The 20,926-nt window shown below is 44.0% G+C and overlaps 1 protein-coding gene across 4 annotated transcripts in view; it reads right to left on the minus strand.

Moving 5' to 3' along the window:
* Positions 1–20,926, minus strand: part of ERC2 (ELKS/RAB6-interacting/CAST family member 2) — a 2,271,945-nt gene that overhangs the window by 1,083,024 nt on the left and 1,167,995 nt on the right. For 2 of the 4 annotated variants that reach the window (XM_085624648.1, XM_085624645.1), the window contains one exon: positions 2,792–2,827. The exons of the other annotated variants lie outside the window; for them this stretch is intronic. In XM_085624648.1, the coding sequence (XP_085480774.1) occupies positions 2,792–2,827 (36 nt within the window). The remainder of the gene's footprint in view (positions 1–2,791; positions 2,828–20,926) is intronic. 4 annotated transcript variants of the gene reach the window in all.

Raw genomic sequence — 20,926 nt, forward strand, 5'->3', positions numbered from 1 at the left:
AGAGATAATTCAGGCATTCCAACCATCGCCTTTTTGTTGTTTTTGTAGGAATACGGCACAACCCAGCAAGTAAGGGCTGGAACTGCACAGACACCAAGTGACAACCGGGCAGTAGTGCAGGTACACCAAAACACTGTGCACCACTTCAATCTAGATTGCGTCCACTCAAATGTCAACTTCGCCTGCCTAACTGCCCTGTACCCAGATCCCAAACAGCAGAGACATCATGACTAGGAGTATGAGATAACAGAGGTACAGTGGAGTGTCTTTGCAAACCCATACACTGGCTTCAATACACCCCATGGACAGGCTAGAGAACAGGTGTGTGAACACTGCAAAGCAGTAAAAACATGAAACAAGATGACTCACAGAGGTATAACAGACATCGCGTGTAATGATATCAGATAAAACTTTTCTGGCTAAGTCCCTATTTTGGGGCCTACCTAAAGATGATACTTGCATCTTTTTTTAAATGTTATGTTGGGTAGGATATTATAGGTACAGTGAGGCCTAACTAGGGACTAGGTAGCTACTTGCATAGTTTTGTTCAGTTTTTATGTTGAGTAGGATAAGTAAATCCTGTCTGATGGGCAAGGCAAATCTGTCTTAGGAAGAAGGACAAGAAAGTAATGTCTTATAATCTTTGCCAGAAAAACAGATATTCCAAAAATTACCATTTACTAGCCATGTATATGCTTTTTTCTACGAATATTTTGTAAATCAGACACTGAAAATAAAAACCCTTGTACATGTGGGGCCAAATACAAGTTATTATTTATGATACATAATATGACATAGTTTTTTATCAGAAAATGAAAAAAGAAACTAATAATGAAAATGATTCTGTTAAGCAGATCGACAAAAGGATACACATGTACATGCACTGACATACTTTGTAGGATCTTTCAAACTCAATCGCAAATGGCGCATCCCTCATTTCATGTCTTCAGCCATTTGCAGTAACTCTTCCACAACTCTACCTATCTACGGTAGATATATTACCTACTCAACATCTAGCAATAAAGTGTGTGCCTTCTCAAATTTTCCATTGTTTGAAGATGTCTGCTTGGGATTTGAAATATTTTGCGACATTATTCACCAGATGCCTCCTCAATACGTTTGAACTATCCATTGCACTCTGTCAAGAGTGGATAAAGATTAAGGTTTCAAAAATGAACTTAGGTTTCCATTTGCAAGTGAATGTACTCGGGACACCTATAGTATATTGTATGCAATATGAGATTAACTAAATTAAAAGGAAGAGGGACATAGGCTACAAGGCGAGGCTCCACCACGCTATGCGTTTACCAAAAGGTGACAGATAGGGGGTTTAATTGCCTTCATTGGGTACAATTCTGGGTTATATGAGCCTCCAGAAGAAGGACTGCTGAGCTGAGGTAACTTGAGGCCTGATATGAGGAACTGAAGGATAGAGGTGCAGTCATTGATAAAGGCTAAGGTTTTCTTTTTCTAGTGTGAAAGATTCTGCAATGTGATGGCACACTTGCAAGTGCGGGTTTTCTACAAATGTGACTTTCTGCAAATTGTTTCAAAAGGTATTTCATGAGGTTATAGTGAGAGGATTTTGCTTTACTCTGAGCTGACATAAGACAGCTCATAACTCTTTTATCTTTTTTAATAGAATATGTGCTGATGAATCTGCAAAACCTAACTTACAGATATGAGATCATAGTAGCATAGCAGTATCACACTTGAACGAGGCATCCTTTGGTCACTGCATTAGCTGAAATAAAGTAGATTTAGTAAATGAAAGCACCAAGTATTTATGTATGTATGTATGTATGTAGTGGCATCGATACAGCACCAAGCACCGTATCGTAATATGGCAACATGGGGACTAAATGGAAGATCACACTGAAGGGTCTACACAAAGGATTGTATGGGGATACATGCTAGGACTGCAATAGGTGGGATATGGGTCCCCATTAGCAGTCAATGAGATTGTCATTGAAAAAGTGGGTCTTACGTTTCCTTAAACTTGCAAGACGGCTAGTGCAAACCTGTGATAGGGGATGTATGTTTTAATCCGTAAGCACAATCTGCGTATCAGTGTGTGTGAAGCCAACAACTGAAGTCAAAATATGATGACACAAAAGTAGTGTAGGGATTAATACCAACTTGAATAATTTTTGTCTTGCTTTGAGAATACTTTCTTTCACTGAAACCAATTCGCTGCGCGGCAGGACGATAATGTCTTCATTATTGTACAGTTTCAACTCCGCCTGAGCGCATGACAAGGGTCTTAGTGTTTAATGAATCTCTGTGAAAGATGAGCAGTCACGGATTAAAAAGACTACAAATGCTCCTTTTCCACCTGCACTGATTCCATCAACGTAAGTAGGTTAGAACAAGACACGCTGATACCCTGCGACATGAGTTAACTCTGCACTACTTACGACTACAGAACCTGATAATCGCTTGAGTTTGAAAGATCCAATAAAGTTTCTCAGAAGCCTAGCTGTGAATAGTGCTTTCTTTCCAGAACATGCTCTGCTACTAATAACAAGTTGTAGAGCTAGAGATGATAACATTTAGAGAATGTGACATACAGCATTATCAAATGTATTATTAAGGATTACGCAGAATATATGCATGACACAGCCTTCAAGCCAACAAGCGCATCCATTACAGCGCAACTGAAATATGGGTGTTAGAAGTGACGTATCCCGAAGCGACAGCCAAGGAGCCGTACAACACAATGCCATGGCAATGGGTCCTCATGCGATCATGTCTCAGAGCGGCCATTTTCAGAAACAACTTAACAACTTACTGGGCTGTACATCTGATTGAACAACTGCTCGGCTTGCTACATTGTAAAGTTGGGGAGGCAGGAGGCGCGGACAGGAAGAGAAGGAAAGATCCGGGAAAAGAGCATTAACTTGACAAATCCAGCGCATTAGCACAGTAGAGCATGCCATTAAATCGTAGGCTTCAAACACTAGATGGTGAAAGAGGGCCGCTTGGAAGAAACATAAATGTTGACATTGGCATCTAGAAAGGAATAGCTGTAAGAAGACAATGAAAGGATTGTGCTGTTTTTATTTCATGTGAATTAACCTCCAGAAATAAAGGAGGCTGACCCCTTTTAATGATACATTGAATTTTAAACATGAACAATGAGTTATGAGCAGACATTTGGGCTAAGAATAAAATGTATCCGTGTGGCATTCATAACATATCTATTTAACTTTCTCATTTGTTTACAGTTTTTTTTATTTGCATTTTGCAAGACCGCAAATCCATATTGTGCATTCAGGGTCACTGTTCCTCAAGTAGGATCGATGCACATATAAAAGACTTGCTGTCAATGAGAAAAATAACATTTGGGTGGCGTTATAATACAGAAGTTAGTGAAACGTGAACTATGCATGCCAAAGGCAGCAACACAATTCTTGTTCAAAACAGTCAAAAATTACTGTATCCTGAAAACGGAGACATGTCTGTCCTGTGGTCTCAACCGATATTTACATATATTAACGCATGCAAATGTAAGAAAATCATTGAAATTTGATCAGCTCTGTTCAAGCACTTTTATTTATTGTGTTTAGACCGCATATGTTGCTTTTAGAAATTACTGAGCGTCACTGCAGCCAATTATAATCAAGTGTCTGAACACGTTGTGAGAGGCCTTCACTCATGCTTATAAAAACATTGCACCAAGAGGCAGTCTTTCAGGGTCTGTTGATATTTTCCAAAAATCTCGAGTGCTGTAAGAAAAGATGGTTAACCAATCAAGTTGAATGATATTGAGTTACAGACCCACAAATCCTCAGATGGAAAAAGCATTAGAAATTAAACAAATACAACACATCGCCGTAACAGAAGCCCTCCAGATGCTCGCATGCACATATAAACTGTTTCAATAGGCATGACTGTGGGAAACTCATTTAATGTCGTGAAAGAAGTAGGATTGTTTGCATGTGTTGGGGGGTGAAGGTGTGAGGGGGAGAATTCTTGCTTTGGAAACGGCTGGTGCTTTTGAATGGCAGGCTGGGTTGCTGTGTATTGGGGTGCAGGATGGCTCAATGAGTTGCAGGTTCCTTAGCAAAGCAAGCTTTGAGAGGAAGCTCCCAGACTTCAACTCCTTGCCCAGTTTATTCAGAAATGCATCCTTCCTATGGTCGCAAATTATCATAAATTGAGTAATGCGAATTTCTGTCATTTAACGGCAGTCTTAAGTTATTATTAAAGAACCCCAGAGATTCTGCCAGATGTTCGAAGCATGCATTTTGCGACTCGCAATTTGCGAGTTGCAAAATGCAATGTACAACGGTGTCTCAGACACTATTTGCGATTTCCAACGGGGTCGCAAATTGCACGCCTCATCAATATTCATGGGGCAAGCGCAATTGCCACTCCTTTGGGAATGGCTAGAACTCACAGGGATGGTGGCCTGCTGGGGTCAGCAGACGACCATGGCTGTGACTTCTTTTTCAATAAAGCAGTATTTCTTTAGGTCTCGTCTGAGCCAGCGCTTTAGCGCTGCTCTGGCGAGAGCTATAGAAAACGGGGATCTGGAAGTGCAAACAGTGCTTTTCAGGCCCCCAACTACAGTGCATGTGCGCCAGTCGCGCGCACCATTTGGCAGCCTGAGTGTACATTTCGCGGGCGCTTTGATGTTCTCAGTGAGCCGCCCGGCCACTGTGAACATCAAAGCGCCCGCGAAATGAATTACTTTCACTTTAACGTTTGCACCTACTTGTTTATTTAGGTCTTGTGCCCTGGCGATAACCTCTTTGGGCACCAGAGTCTGCGTTTTCATACCCAGCTCGACGCTGGAGGTTTGTTATTTTGGAGATTACACCGGTTAGGCAGTATTACCCTGAGGATTGGATAACGTGCAAGGATTCGTGAAGTCTGAGTCAAAACGGGGCTCTTAAAACTAGAGTCCCCTACAACGACGTTAAAGAGAGAAAATGGCGATAATAATAATGTGATGTGCTGCTTAAAGTAAGTATTAACCACTGTGCAGCTTTACCGATGGATCTCCCCATTAGAGGCACAAGCAGATACATACCTTGAATGTATGAAAGGAAGCGGCTGGAATGTCACTATCTAAAGACGGCGCTATTTTTCCCACAGCTTTATTTTGGATGTGGGAACAAAAGACACACAAGATGGCATTAGCATTACATATCCATATACTTATAGCCAATCACAGTAGACATCATGGGCACACATAATCCATCGGGCTCATATAAGGAGCCCCGCAGCTAGCCCCCCAAGTCCATCCGTACATCACCCATGCGCCCCATACCAGAGGGTGCGCAGACGGCGCTATTTTAAAAGATAACTTTGTCAGCTAACTTCCAGACACCTCTCAAAGCTGTTACGAAATTGCATACATCCTTGTTCCTTCTTTCTGACTGACCTAAGGCCTTTCATATTGGGAATATTGCAAACGTTTGCGGTTTTTGTTCCCCTGCTTTGGGCCGCGAACAAGCATAGAATCGCTTTTGACTGCGCCCCTAACGCCACCGAGCGCAGCATCTATACATCAAACACAATCAGGATCGTATGCGAGCCGCAGGGGATGTTCTGGGGCTCAAGGGATTAGGTGGGGGAGGGGTCATCCTTTAGGTATTTGCGCCTCTCTGCTTGCTTTTTGAATGGTTTCTTTTTCCACAAATAGCCGATGCAGAACTCTGATATATCTCTAACTTCAAGAAAGCCGACCTGAAACTGCCATCCACAACATCCAATCACCCTGGACTTTCATAGTAGGAAATTGAAACCTACAGTGTGGTGCTGGACAGGCAGCCTCTAGCTTTGCCCTACATTTATTCTTCCTCGTGTCTTGCACAGACAATATTGATTGGATCTCTGTTCTTCATTTCACACGCTTTGCTGGTTCGTGAATTCACTACCCTTAGGGTTAAAATATATATATATATTCACATATATACACAAACACAATTTATTCAGCACCAAGATACCCTTTGCGGTGAACGTGCGCTTCACAAATACACGTTATATATAATTCAGAATTATTCTAGATTTCAGTCAAATAGCTGTCGAAGCTCAGCAAAGTTCGAATAACATGGCTGACTTATTTTTGACATATGGTGCCAAAAGCACATTGTGCCCACTCTAATGCCCCTCAGCTGGCTACACGTGAAAGTAAAATCCCATTTCTAGATCATTGGAATGGTATGTCAACCCTTCCCCACAGCCATCGCTCTAAGAATGTCTTCTCTATAAAATGGCTCATAATTTACAGTGAACCTCTCTCAATTTCCTATTCCTGACCAGATACAAGCACTTTGGAAGAAGAACATGTCAAACCCGTGGGACAACCTTCAAAGTCCCTCCTTGTAGCTCCTTAAACTCGAAGTAGACTACCTACAAATTGGGAGAGATGTGTAAACTCCACTCTTACCAGAGCCGGATCCTCCAGCGCTCTGACCAAACCTCTGCATGCGCCCATCTAGATTTAGACTAGAAGAAGGCTTTACTTTAGTCTCTGAATGGACAAGCTGGGCTGTTTTAAAACTTCAAGACTTCCAGACAGTTTTGCCACAACTTACCCTTTTTTCTCATCCTCCACTTTTAGAGCCATAAGTTGAGCAGACTCAGCCATTGCTTGGCAAACCTACAAGTAAATAAATAGGCTTCGTCCTATTTTAAGAAGCAGTTTCTCTATTAAGGTAAGGGAGGGCCATACGGAGCTGCTCTAAATGGCCTGTCTTATCACCTGAGCTAATTCCGGTGTTTAATGAATAGATCTTTGTATTTCTTGGTAAATCTGGTTGTGTATCATTTGAATTATTTACTAATCTCTGAAAACCCTGTATGTTTCCTCCTATCCCGTGTAATTTTCAGACTTAATCTGATGGAGGCGTCCATGTAGCTGACCAGCAGTGAAATTAGCGGTTCATTATTGGAGTTGTTTGGGGTGGGGGGGATGTTGCATTCCGATGGAACGCCCTCGCATCATGACAACAATCCCTTTTTAGGTCTCGCCTGGGCCAGCGCTTTAGCGCTGCTCTGGCGAGAGCTATAGAAAACGGGGATTTGGAAGTGCAAACAAGTGCTTTCCAGGCCCCCAACTACAGTGCATGTGCGCCGGGCGTGCGCACCATTTGGTAGCCTGCGTGTACATTTCGCGGGCGCTTTGATGTTCTCAGTGAGCCGCGCGGCCACTGAGAACATCAAAGCGCCCGCGAAAGTGCACACATTTGCCACCCCCTCCCTCATCCCACTTCCTGCTTGTTTCACAATGTTTTTTTTCTTTCTCAGTATTTTCTTTGGTTAGCTCTGTAGCGCTCTCTTCTTAGCTATTAGTCTGCCTCTCCCTGTCTCTTTCTCCCTGCCTGGCTCTGTCTTTGTTTTGCTTTCTCTCTTTGTCTGCCTCCCGTTCTCTCCCTAACTTTCTCTCATCTTTCTCTAGCCATCTGTCACTCTCTCGCTCTCTTCTTGTCTCTCCACCTTTCTTTCTCTGCCACTTCCTGTCTGTCTTCTCACTCCCTCTCTCTGTATCTCTGTCTATTTTTGTCCCGTGACTTTTTTTTCTTCCTATCTTTCATTTTTCTCTTGCTCTCTCTGTCTGTCTCTATCGTTATCTCCCCCCCCCCCCCCTTATCTGGATTTCCTAATTTCTGTCCCTGATTTTCTTTCTATCTACCTCTCTCTCTCCCCCATTTATTTCCCTCTCTTCCAGGCATCCAGTGCTGGGTGTTCTTAATGTCCTGGACAAACTAAGAATGTTCGGTAATAAGTATTATTTTTGGGGTGCACGTGTAGTGAAAAACTTCTGACACAAACTGATGTCAGTGACATGGGCAGTAACTGCAGAGCGTTCAGTGCTTATTTTGTGTGCCTTTCCCACTGGAAAGCTTTGCTTGTGAGCAGTCACCCGGTTTTGATGTTGGTGTTGCATGCTTCTCAAGCATTCTGCTGGATCTGCAGGACAGGAGTGTTTTTCGGGGTGCCACTGTTTGCTCTCTGCTTGTTGTAGATACCAGCCGATGTGTGGCATTGGCCACTAAATAACATTCATTCAGAACTCTGCATCATCGTATAACGCGTCTGTCCTTCATGTACCAGCCTGCTCACATTGGGTCTGAGGCTTTCTCCTTGCACTTGTATCAAATATCATTTTCTATGGGCTTCCAGAGAATGGTTGTCACTGGCTGAAGTTCTTTCCTTACTGACTCTCGGTGGCCATTGGTCAAGCTCTGGTATTAATACACGCAGTCGCGCTCTTTATTCCAGGCCAGAAGGTCCCAGCAGCAGGTTCCTTTGATAAGAGGCGGCATGAGATGGCACCAGCACAGACGACATTTATTCGGAGCACAGAACCATGTGCCATCCGCTGGATTAACGGACAGACAAACAATACAATGCATATCTACCCTGACCACAAAAGGGCTACCAAATATTGTGATCCAAGGATGTCCTGTGCAATCACTGGCACCGCCTTAGAAGGGGGCGTCCCTGCTGCAGCAGTCTTTGTTTAAGGTGCAGCGTGTGGTCTGAGCACCACTCAGCAGGTCACAAGCCCTTTGCGCCTCTAAAGGTGGATACGTATCTATCAGAAGGATGGCATCATATTAATGTCAACATTTCACTCCGTTTGCAGTCGGTTACTTTGGGCCAGATGAGAGTGACTAGTCTGATCCCAGGTACATAGCGCTCAAACGCTGCTGGAAGGCTGTTAGGAGCTGTAGCTCATCGATGTTTGTCTGCATTTAAACAGCTGCTCTTGCCTCAAGTACTTTCTGACCCTTGTTAAACTCAAAACGACGATACTTCGGACAGCAGCGAGGTGCCAAGTTTGCTCTTATCCTAATTTTACAAAGCAGGAGTTGTAGCATAACATTTTTAACTGCAGCTCTGACCGCAGCGCCACATCCTCTGCCTCTAAATGTCACAGCACAAGAGACCTGAAACACAGTGTGAGGTGAGGATTGTGACATAATGACCCCTCTGCCCCACATTTCTCAGGGCCTTACTTTATTCATTTCGGAAGTGGGAATCACCCCAATACCCCTCCCCCTCTCTCTATCTCTCTCTTCTCTCCCTCTCTCTCTTTCTCACTCTTTCCCTTTCTCCCTCCTCTCTCTTTCTCTCTCTCTCTCTCCCTCCCTCTTTCTTTCTCTTTCTCTCCTCCCCCTCTCTCTCCTCATTCTCTCTCTCTTTCTCAGTCTCTCCCACCCTCTCTTGCTCTCTCTCTCTTTCACTCTTTCACTCTCTCCTCTCTATTTCTCTTTCTCTGTCTCTCTCTCCCCTCCCGCTCTCTCTTTATCTCTCCCCTCTCTCTCTCCCCCCTGTTTCTATCTCTCTCCCTCTCTCTTTCTCTCTCTCTCTCTCCCCCTCTCTCTTTCTCTCTCTTTCACTCTTTCTAACCCTCTCGCTCTCCAACATACACTCCACATAATACCACTCAGTGCCACATAATTACATACCACATATTTACACTCTACTCAATGCAACATAAATACACCCCGAAATCACTCAGTGCCACACAATTACAAGCCACATAATTACACTCTACTCAATGCAATATAAATACACTCCACAAAATACCACTCAGTACCACAGAATTACACACCACATAATTACACTCTACTCAATGCAACATAAATACACTCAACATAATACCACTCAGAACCACATAATTACACGTCACATAATTACTGTATTCAATGCAACATACATGCACTCCACATACCACTCAATACTACATAATTCAACGTCACATAATTACTCTCTACTTAATGCAACATAAATACACTCCGCATAATACCACTCTGTGCCACATAATAACATAATTGCACTGAACTCAATACAACATAAATGCACGCCTTTGGGTCAAGTCGCGCTATATAAAAAAGCAACAAAAAAAAACTTTTGCAATGCAATAGGTCTCGCATTACTGAATGTTTGCGCTACTGGTGTTGCATTATTATTAGCAATGCCAATAGCTCAAACTTTTATAATGCGAGACCTATTGCATTGCAAATGCTTGTTTTTAAATGCATCCAGTTTTCCTTAAAGGAAAACAGGATGCATTTAAAAAAGAAAAATGAAACTTTTCAGTTTAATTTTTTGAGGGCAGGCAGTGGTCCCTGGGACCACTGCCTGCCCTTAAAAAATATTTTTGCGCCCACTAACAAAGGGGAAGGGATCCCCTGGGGACACATTCCCGTTTGCGAGTGGCTTACCACCCTAAACTGCGAGTGTTTTGCAACCGTAAATGTGGTCGCAAAACACTCATACATGGCATTTGCACTCACTATTAGGAAGGGAGGCCCTTAGCACACCCCTTCCTAATAGCAAGTCGCAAACCATATTTTGCGAGTCGCTAATAGGTTAGCGACTTGCAGAATATGGTTTGAACATGGGGCTGACGAATTCCTGGTTGCGACTGCAAAAAACGGTCGTACATCTGCCCCTCTGTTTGTTGGAAGGGTCCCAGTTTCTATATTCAAAAATAGTTAAGGCACACATCTCCCATGCTTTCTCCGTGTTTTTTGCAGTATTTTATTACAGTCCTCTGTTGTACCGTTAGGTACTCTCCAGTTTTGTTTCTTTCTTTAATCCTCAGATCTTCTCAGCGTGATTCTTGCTCAGCTCCCCAAGCTCGGTCTTGTTTTACCAGCTCGGCTTGTCCGGCTTCTGATCAGATCAGTCTCGAGAATACACAAAATCGAAGGCCACTGCGCATGGAATGATGGCTTTTCAAAGGTGTATAGGCATGATCTCGTTAGATAATTCAAATATAGACTAGAAAACCTCTTGTTAACTCAAGAAAATGTTCCAGCATGACTGGGCCATTGTTTTTTCAGAACCAACCCTTAATTTAGGGTGTTTTTCAGAAAAACAAAAAGTTGTCCAAGAGAGACCAAAACAGCTTGGTGTCCATTCAGCACACTTCTTTGTCTTCTGTGCAACCGCATCACTAGATGCACAGAAGGCAATGAGATCCCTGCCAGTCAGGCAGATGTCTCACTACGCTACATAGCATTTCCTCACAAGGGGAGCAGAAGACTTGGTCTTCACAGATCTGACAGGCTGACAGACTAACAGCCAGGGTGTAAATTGCCCTCTAAGGATTAATCCATGCTATGCAGGGTCTTCTCCTTCTTGACACAGAACTTACTCCAATAATATATAAAATACTCACTACTGGATTCCTGCTGAATATTTTAATCAATATGCTTTAGAGGTGCAGTGAATGGTTACCTTATTGCCCCATCGCCCTTGGAATGCATAGATGAAGAATTACTACACCAGTTCCTTCCTGTGCACTCTTCTCAGGCCATCCTCTATGATGTCACAGCCATCGCACCACTCAGCAGAACAAAGATGCAGATTAAATGTAGACTTCACTAAGTACTCTCTTCTCTTTCATCTCATCACTTTCATTGCCTCAAATAGGACTTACCCTGGCAAAGCTACCCACTTGTAACACAAGTGAAATGACAATGGCACACAAAAAAAGGTGCCACACGTTTTAACCTTTGAAGGGTAAATGGGTAACACTTGGGAAAGCGGCTGCTCCATTGTCTAGGTCGGCAGGCTTGCACTAGCAGCAGGGAAGGGGAAACCGGTAGCCACACCTCTGAGTTGGTGTAGGGTGCCATGAATGAAGAGAGAGGGGTTCTGCCATGCTGGGAGTGGGCAGAATGGTGCATCCTGAAATAGCCAGATGCCACAGTTCCCAGGAAATGGTCAGCGGGAGGGAGGGAACCTATTAGACCATTGGCTACTGACCATTTTTCTGTTTTCTCTGACCCCAGGTCTGACAACATAGTATACCCATAATGTGGACACCGGTGACAGCTTGCCTGTCAAAAGCAAAATATACAGGTTATCTGACCAAGTGAAGGCCAGCATCAAGGCTGAGGTTCCCAAGATGTTGGAGTTGGGGTTGATTGATCCCTGCAGTAGTCAATGGGCCAACCCAATGGTACTGGTGCCCAAGCCCAATCCCAAAGGAAGGGAAGTCTGAGATGAGAATCTGGGTGGCCCATTGATGTCTCAGTGCAGTAACTAAGACTGATGCCCACCCCATGGCAAGAGCTGATGAGCTCATTGGTAGACTTGGGGGCAGCAAAATGTCTGAAAACCATTGACCTGACATCAGGTTATAGACATATAGGCCTCACCCCAGGAACTAAGGAAAGCTCTACTTTTTCGACAACTGAAGGCCACTTTCAATTTAAAGTGATGCCCTTTGGGTGGTTGAACAGTACACCAACAACCTTCCAGAGGGTGGTGAATCGAATACTTTCAGGTCTGGAGAGCTTTGGTGCAGATTATCTAGATGATATAGCTGTATTTAGTTCTACCTAGGAGGATTACCTGGTCCACCTCAAATAAGTGCTTCAGGCCCTGCAGCAGGCAGGCCTGACTGTCAAGGCAATAGGGCAAGGCTCTGTTGTGTACCTGGGCCACTACGTTGTTGAAGGCCATGCACAGCCTCTTCAACCTAAGATGCTGACAATTCTGGCCTTGGAAGCTCCTAAGAATTAGACTCAAGTCAGAGCCTTTTTTGGTCAGACTGGGTGCTACAGAAAATTTTGGAAGGGTTATGGTGCCATTGTGGCACCACTAACTGAACCTATCCCCAAGAAGCAACCTAGAAAAGTCATCTGGACCGAGCAGTATCAAAACATCAAAACGTTTTTAACACCCTCAAGAGACCTCTGTGCTCAGCACCTGTCCCAAGGTACTTGACTTTAGTAAGGGATTTATTGTCCAGCTGAATGCATCTGAACATTGCATAGGGGAATTGTTGTGACAGGTAAATTATTTGAGCCAGGATCAGCCAGTTTCCTTCATTACCAAGTGACTCCTCCCCAGAGAGCAGCATTGGAGTGCCATTGAGAGGGAAGCCTTTGCTGTGGTTTGGTCCCTGAAGATGCTCAGACCCTACCTGTTTGGGACTCACTTCAGAGTTCAAACTGACCACACCTCTTTGTTGGTTGATTGCGATCATGGGAGAGACTCTAAAGGTATTGAAGTGGTCAATTTCCCAAGCGGGTATCGACTTTACAGTGGAATGCAGATCTGGGACTGACCATGCCACTTCAGATGTCCTGTCCAGGTTCTTCCACTAGCTGAGGACTACAAGGATAAAGGTTAGTGTCTTATCACCTTTTGTATGGAAGGGAGGCATATAAGGTAATGCCTCTTTTTTAGGGTCCCCCCCAAGTTTTTGGACAGATGCTGCTTTTTTTTTTACTCTGAGAGTGCACTGAGGCCTGCTAACCAAGCCTCAGTGCCAGTGCCCTGACTTCAAAACATGTATGTTACATTAGATATACCCAATTTGCCTAGGATAATTTACCAGTAAGTCTCTAGTATATGGTAGCCTGGGGTACTCAGGGCATGTAAGTTAGATTGTCACGCCAGGTATTGCAGCACTGATTGTGCCACCCTGGGTGTGACACAGGTATAGCGAATCTCCTAGTCTGCCATTGCAAACTGGAAGAGCAGTTTTAAACGGATAGCCAGACCTAGCCATTTAAAGCAATGACAAAACCAAACCTCCTCTGCTATACGTTTAAGTCAATCCTATGGTAGGCTTACAGAGCCCTAAGGCAGAGTGCAGCATAATTTATGGGCAGAATATGTATTTTATAGGTTCCTGCATTAAAAGCACAAAACTGCAGTTTTTAATGTGGAGAGATTTGGTTGCCCATGGGAAAATGCAGGGTTACTTGCTGACCCCTCAGCTGTGCTAACTCCTGTAGAGTGTAACCAAAGTTGATGTTACCAAGGTATCAAACAACTTGTTACATTAAGCCTGACTTGATTCCCAAGTCGAAATTAATAAGACAGATTGCAGTATGCAACTTTTACAAATTTGCCACTTTGTTGCTTTTAGCATCCTGTGCCCTTATCGTTTGCACAAGGTGCCTGTCCCTGAGACAGCTTTCTGCCCTTCTAAGGAGATGTGCTAACATCTCTCAGGAAAGGAGACAATAGAAGCCAGCACTGGAGAGAGGTGTTACCTCCCTCCTGCAGGAAGCTACACAGACGTTGGCCCAAAAGGCAAGCTTCAAAGGAGAAGCTGTCTTTGAAGGGCAAATGGGTAACACTTGGAAGAGGGGCTGCTCCATTTTTCTAGGTATACAGGATAGCACAAGTGGCAGGGAAGGGGACACCAGCTGCCGAACCGGTTTTCAAGGGGCCTGTCGCACCCATAGTAGCCACACCTATGGGTTGGGTTAGGGAATCTCTGGATGCCGAGAGAGGGGTTGTGCCATGCTGGGAGTGGGCACAATGGTGTATCCTAGAATAGCCAGATGTCACAGTTTCCAGGAAGTGGTCCTCAGGTGGGAGGAACCTAGTAGCCCTTTGGATACTGACCGTGTCTACCCTGAGGGCACTTTCTGAACATAAAAAGGGCACCTCTGGCACCCAGAACTCAGCTGGAATGGAAGAAGAATTGAAGAAGGACTGCCCTGCTGCACCATGGAAATGGCAAACAGAGACTGAACCAGTGTGGACTGCACCTGCTAAATCTGGCAGTTAGCAAAGAAGAGGGACTATGCCTGCTGTGTCCTGCTCATGGAGAAGTCATCTCTAGAACCCAGTCGAAGCAAAGAGACTTCAAGGGTTAGTAGGCTGACCTCATGTTCACAGCACAGGGCCACAACAGCTGAGAAACCTGCTAGGGAAAGTTGACAGTCAAGAATCTTCACATCACAACTAACTGCCACTCTACAGCACCAGAGACCAGAACTCAATGCTCAAAGTTGCACCCAGGTTCGCTGAGCCCGGAGAGCAATGGGAGGGCAGCTTGATCATGCATAAGATAATTCAGGGAAGCATTAGGCTGTGACTGCAATACCCTGAGACTGGTAGCCCAGTGGTGGCTGGACTTCTAACAGGATTGAGAGGACTTCAACCCTGTGATCAGGATCGTCTCACCCCCTTTGTTGACTGAGGAGTAGCCGTAGGAAGTACTCCATCGACTACATCACATCCACAGCATCGTTGAGCATCTTCAGCATCCTGCATCCCTTGCACCAGTACCACTTCCATAGGAACCAGTGCAAAGAATAAAAGTGCCTGGAACTGACTGAAGACTGCTTCACTTGCTGAGGTAACGGTTTCTGATTGCCTTGCAGGTCCCCTTGACTTGCTCCTTGTCAGAGTTGGTTGCCCAAAGAAACTGTAAATGACTGCAAAACAACTAGGCAATCTTTTTGCAACTTTTTGTTGTATTTACCATTGCTTGTTCAAGGTTGAGTGAAATACTTTGATTAACTATACCTTGTAAATTCCATATCTCCAGAACGCTCTGGTGGGTCTTTTACATTGTTATGCCTAAAAAAATACATGAAAATACAGTCTATTTTTATAAATTGGTGTTTAGTTGATTCCTTCTTCAGTTGTTTTGGTGCTGATTAAATGCTTTACACTTGTTCCTTTGTGTAGGCCTTGCTGCTCAGAGCCACAGCTACCCAGGGATGACCTAGAGGGTTTATGAAACAAAACCTATCTGGTCCTAAAGGGGTTGGCAGGTGTATTACACAGTGAGGCCACACAACCACACCATATAATGCACCCCATTTTCTTACAATATTACTTAGGAGAAGTGTGCTATATGTTCTAACCACTTTTGAATGCACATTGCATGTCCAGACCTTTCCTGTTCAGTGCAATGAACTACAGTAACTGTCTCAACATTCCACAGTAATCTAAACAACTGCAGATGCTCCAGTCATCAATCTGGACCCTTTGTAGGTTTTAACATTTTGAGATCTAGCTATACCCTGACCAGCCTTGGAGTGAATCCAGGCTAAGAGATTTTTCTTAAGAGCATTTCTCAGTTCTCAACTTGGGGGTTTCAGGACACTTGTTGGAATGAGGCTTTGTTTGTTTCGTGTCATCCATGTTAGCCAGCAGTTCTTAACATCAGATAAGTGTGACCTCTTTTGCACAAAAGTCTTTTCAGTCACAGAGTCCTGAGCATTTTCATTAAGCTTCATTTCACCAGTCCACTTGACCATTCTTTCTGAAGTATGCTGTCTTTCTTCTGCAGTCTCTAGTACAGACAGATAGTTGATTTGTGGCAGGAGTTGGTGGCTCCCTTTCCTTATCCAAAGTCCTCTTTTCAAGATGCTTCTTCCTCCTCCTCTAACTCTTGTCTAAGATAAGCCTTATGCGACTTGCTGAGATGAGTGGAGGAGGAAGATTTACAATCTTCCCTTGGGCAAACTGGGAGTAGGTTATGTTGGAAAAGTGCCCTCTTTGCAGGGTCACTCCCAAACTGTTTCGCTTCCTCCTACTTTTTCCTGATTTCTTTTTTTATTGACCTTGGGACTCTGTGCACTTTAGCACTGCCAACCAGTGTTAAAGTGCTTGTGCTCTCTCTCTAAAACATGGTGTAATTGGGTTACACCTGTTTGGCATATTTAGTTTACTCGTAAGTCCCTTGTAGAATGTTAAACCATATATCCAGTGCCTGTAAATTAAATGCTACCAGTAGGCCTGCAGCACTCATTGTGACACCCACTTAAGTAGCACCTTAACACATGTACTAGGCCTGTTATTGCAGCCTTAATGCAGTGTCACACTGCCATGTCGACTTGGCATTTAAACGCCCTTGCCAAGCCTTAAAATCTCCTCATAGGTCACCCCTAAGGTAAGCCACAGGAAGCACAAATGGCAGGGTGCTATGTAATTAAAAAGGAAGGACATGTACTTTTAAGTTTTACCGGCCCTAGTAGTGAAAAACTCCCAAATTCTTTTTCATTACTTTGAGGCCTACCCCTCCCATGGTATACCATTTGAGATTCCTTATTACATTTAGTAAGCTGTAATTCCTAATTAAGCGGAGGCAAATCTGTCAAGTTTGGTACCTATGGAATTGTAATGTTAAATCCTCTATAATGGCAAAGTTGGATTCTTCATTACAATTTTGAACATGCCACTTTTAGAAAGCTGGGCACACAAGGGGAGCTTGGGTGGGACATGGTGGGCCATCCTGGGAGGATGGGAGGGAGAAGCTGGGCCCAACCTCCCAGTTACACCTGAATAGGCTGTGTCCTGTCCCCACACAAAGGGCTGCATACCCCCCTGTAGTGAGTCTGGTCTGGAGCCAGGGATCGAAGGGAGAATCTCTGTGTGCTACAGAGACCACTGGGTATAAAACCTGGACCTCAGACCCTACCACTTCAGTACACTTCTGGACCTGTGGATATTCTGCCAGGAAGAAGGACTGCTGTGCTGCTAACGGACTGCCACTCTGCTGGATTACTGCTCTGGAAGAATTGCTTTATTGCTGTGTTGACCTGCTGCCTGCTGCCCTCCTGGTATGGGTGAGAAGGCCTGGACCTGCATCAATTGACCCCCCCCACCCAACGACCCAGAGTGACTTCAAGGGCTAAATTATAATATTTAAGGGCTAGTTGGCTGGCCTCCTGATCTGAAGCCTCACTGACATAATATACTTCCAACTATCCTGTTTCTGCACCTGGTCTTTGCCATCTGTGAGTTTGCCCTGTCAAGTGGTACCTCCTCAGGCCTGGACCCTTGGAAGTGGACCTAAGATGCTGCTGCGGAGAATGGAACTGGCACATCGTCACCACTGCATGGGTCAGCACTGACTCATCTCAGCTACTGTGCGGATCAAAACTGGGGCATCGCTCCTGTTGCGTGGACCAGAACCAGCACCTCACTGCTGTTGCTAGGCTTGACGACGCCACTTTGCCTTTGGAACCACTACTGTGTGATGCTCTTCATTTTCATTCCAAAGCAAGGTCCTCGTATCCCGTCGATAACAGCCTCGAAGACACTGAAACTATGCATCGCAGCAATGTGCTCATCAGAGCCAACCCACCGCTGCCATGGGAATTGATTAGATGCATCGCCTTGTCTGTGCTCCGCATCCTCATCATTGACAAGAACTTCAAAGTCGACGCAACCCAGACAAAGGTACTTTTGCTTAGCGGGCCACACCTGGTCTCTGCAGCTCACTCCAGCGCTACCAGATATCCCTTGATGTCACTTCGTGCTCATGGTGCTATTTTCACTTAATTCTTTAAAAATCAATATCTCTGATTTACTGATTGGATTTTTGTCATTTTGTTTTCAAATAAATGTGTTAAAATATAATCTATTTTTCAAAGTTGGTTTGGGTTTTGTTTTTACTTCATTACTGCTTGTGTGCTGCATAAATACTTTACACCTTGCCTCTAAGTTAAGCCTGACTGTGTGTGTGCCAAGTTACCCTAGGTTAATCACAGGTTAATATTGTCACTTTTAGTGGTTTTCCCTGCAAGAAATTGTGGCTGTTGCTTGACCAGGGCTCACACCCAACCAACGACCCCATTTCTCACAGCATACAAGGATGAACTACCCTCTCTGCTTTACTACCCGCTGGTAATGGGTTACCTTGTCATAAGTGCCTTCTTCTAAATTTGCAGTGCTCCCGAGCAGAACAGTGGGTGATGTCTCATTTGGTTCACAGGAGATAGGACAGCAATGGGAAAATAACCTGTAGGAAGTCTGAGCTTTGTGGATAGCTTTATCAAATATTTGTAGAATTTGACTCAGTGCTCAAGTGCCTAGGCCTATGTTTAACATAACTGAGTTCATTGCATCTTGCATCAGCTTCCTTCCCTTAGGGTGAGATATCCTCATTTTTGCAATGCTCAACCTAAGAATGAATTCTAAAGCAATAAAGCATCCAGAGCAAAAAAACACCCACCAGGGAACTCAGTTCTAACTTCATTTGCACAAAAGTCTCTTCCTGAATTTCTCTGCCACTGAGCTATTGGTGCCTGAGCTCCAGACTTTGGCTGTTCATGTACAATGAACTGACTCCAATGAACTGACTCACTCCTTCCCCTGACCGAAGCATCCTGATATGTTTTAGCCCTGCTAAAGTACAAATGTGAGGGTGCACCACTGCTGCATGGCATCTCACCTCTACCACCACCTATCACAAACCAACTGACCACAGGAGAGGGAGGAATCTGCCAGAGGCAGCAAAACAAAGATAACTCAAGCAGCATTAACGGGTGGGGTTGCCACTGCAGTACCAGCAGAACTGAGCACAGATTAAATCCACGGGCCCCGGGAACTGGAACAGCGGAGAGGGATAGCCACCGGTGAACAGGCTACTTCCTCAGCTTTACTGATCGCCTCCAATTGGAGCCGTGACTCCTCGCTCGATTCAGATAGAATTATTGTGATGCTGTTTCCAATTACATTAATCCCATCTAGCAAGCTCCCCTATAACTTCCTATTCATATTGCGTAAAAAGAGGTCACAATAGTGTAGAATTTTGTGCGGGAGGAACTTAAATATGATTCAATAATCTTAACAAAGAATCTGAAATAGGTATTTTCCCAGACTTTCTTGAAATCATTGACCCACAGGCCAAAACACTACTCGACCTGCTAAGTCATGCCGGCTTCTATATCTTTCCCGACATAGGGGGTTGGCACGTTTCAGCTTCTGATAAATGTCAAAAACTGTCTTCTAGGATCATCTACCTATAGGAGTTTGTTGAATAACCTGTTGCGTCATACGTTGTAACAAGTGTGCCATATTCTTGAGTTTCTCATGGGAAGCAAACTCATATTTCCTGTACTTAAATGCCTTTTTACCACTTCAAGACCCATAACAGATATTTCTGACCAGCATCTTTATGTGAGTTGCACAGTCCAGTGTGCTTTCTGGCAGCTAGTGCTGCTTTTGCAATGAGGTAGATAGGCCAATTAATTAAAATGGCACATTTAACAGCAGCTCTGAGTGCTGCTCCATCGTTGTCAGCAGCCTGAAATATTTGCCCTTAAATTGTGCCTCTATAAAAAGTTTTTTATGTAACCTGCAAGAAATACTACATGCCATATGTTCCTTTGGTTTTGTAGTTTATTGTGAGCTCCCCTATTACATTTTAGTGAGTGAGGTATAGATCTGTTTGGGATCCCTCCACTCCTGGGACATTTCTTCTTTGCTCGTCATTATAGCTGCTGAAAGTTGATCATATCAGATACATGGAAAGTTCTAATTTGCCAAGCCAGCATTATGTTATAGAAAATAATATCGCCCTTTAAATCTTCAAGTAGTTACTTATCCTAATAATTGCCCAATGTCTCTAACTTCCCAACATCAATCTATGAATCAGTATAAAAGGGAATCCGGCAATCCTGCTTTTAAAGGTAATGCAGGGTCATCAGAAGGGAGGGGCAGTGGGGATATTGTTCCCCAGCCCCTGTGCTTTTCCAAGGCCTTATGCTTGTGCTACAACATTTTTTGATATATTTAAAGGAAAGCCTGCCATGAGGAAACTAACATGGCTACTTCCAGTAGGTGGTGGTAGATGTTGTATCTGCCATGTCATTGATTTTTTGGGGGAACAAATAAATCTTTTACACTTAGAAACAGGTGCTCATCCTATAAGAAGTCACCCCGAAATTGTTGAGCCACCCCAACAAAACAAATTACATTCTTGAATCAATGTCTTTATTTTGACTGATCTATTATGCAGGGTAACATCACTACTTTATCTACTGTGTTTGATAGCTGTTCTTGAGATAGGCTCACAGCCAAAGACCTCTCCTGGGAGTGCACCCTGTGCTGCTTCACGAACACTGAACGACTGCTTTCCCAACTTCTTTCAGGAAATAATGTAAAACATGTATTTTTCTTTTGCTGGCTTGTATTTCCCACTTTAAAACTCCTAACAACTCACAGGGTGTGGTCAATGGGTTATTACATCAATATATGAAGACAATCTTATTGGCTTTTTCAACTGCTATAAATGCAGTCAGAATTGTTCTTTTACTCTCTTTGGGCCGTATAATGCAGCCATAAGACTCTGGAGGGCTGCTGCACTCCCTGCAGCCCACCACTACACTCTTGTAACATGGTGGTGGTGCCCCTCGCCAGACTGGTATAAATGTGCAAACAAGCCATTGAAGAGTACTATGGT

Source organism: Triturus cristatus, chromosome 9 (genome assembly GCF_964204655.1).
Source record: "Triturus cristatus chromosome 9, aTriCri1.1, whole genome shotgun sequence".
NCBI classification, from domain to species: Eukaryota; Metazoa; Chordata; class Amphibia; order Caudata; family Salamandridae; genus Triturus; species Triturus cristatus.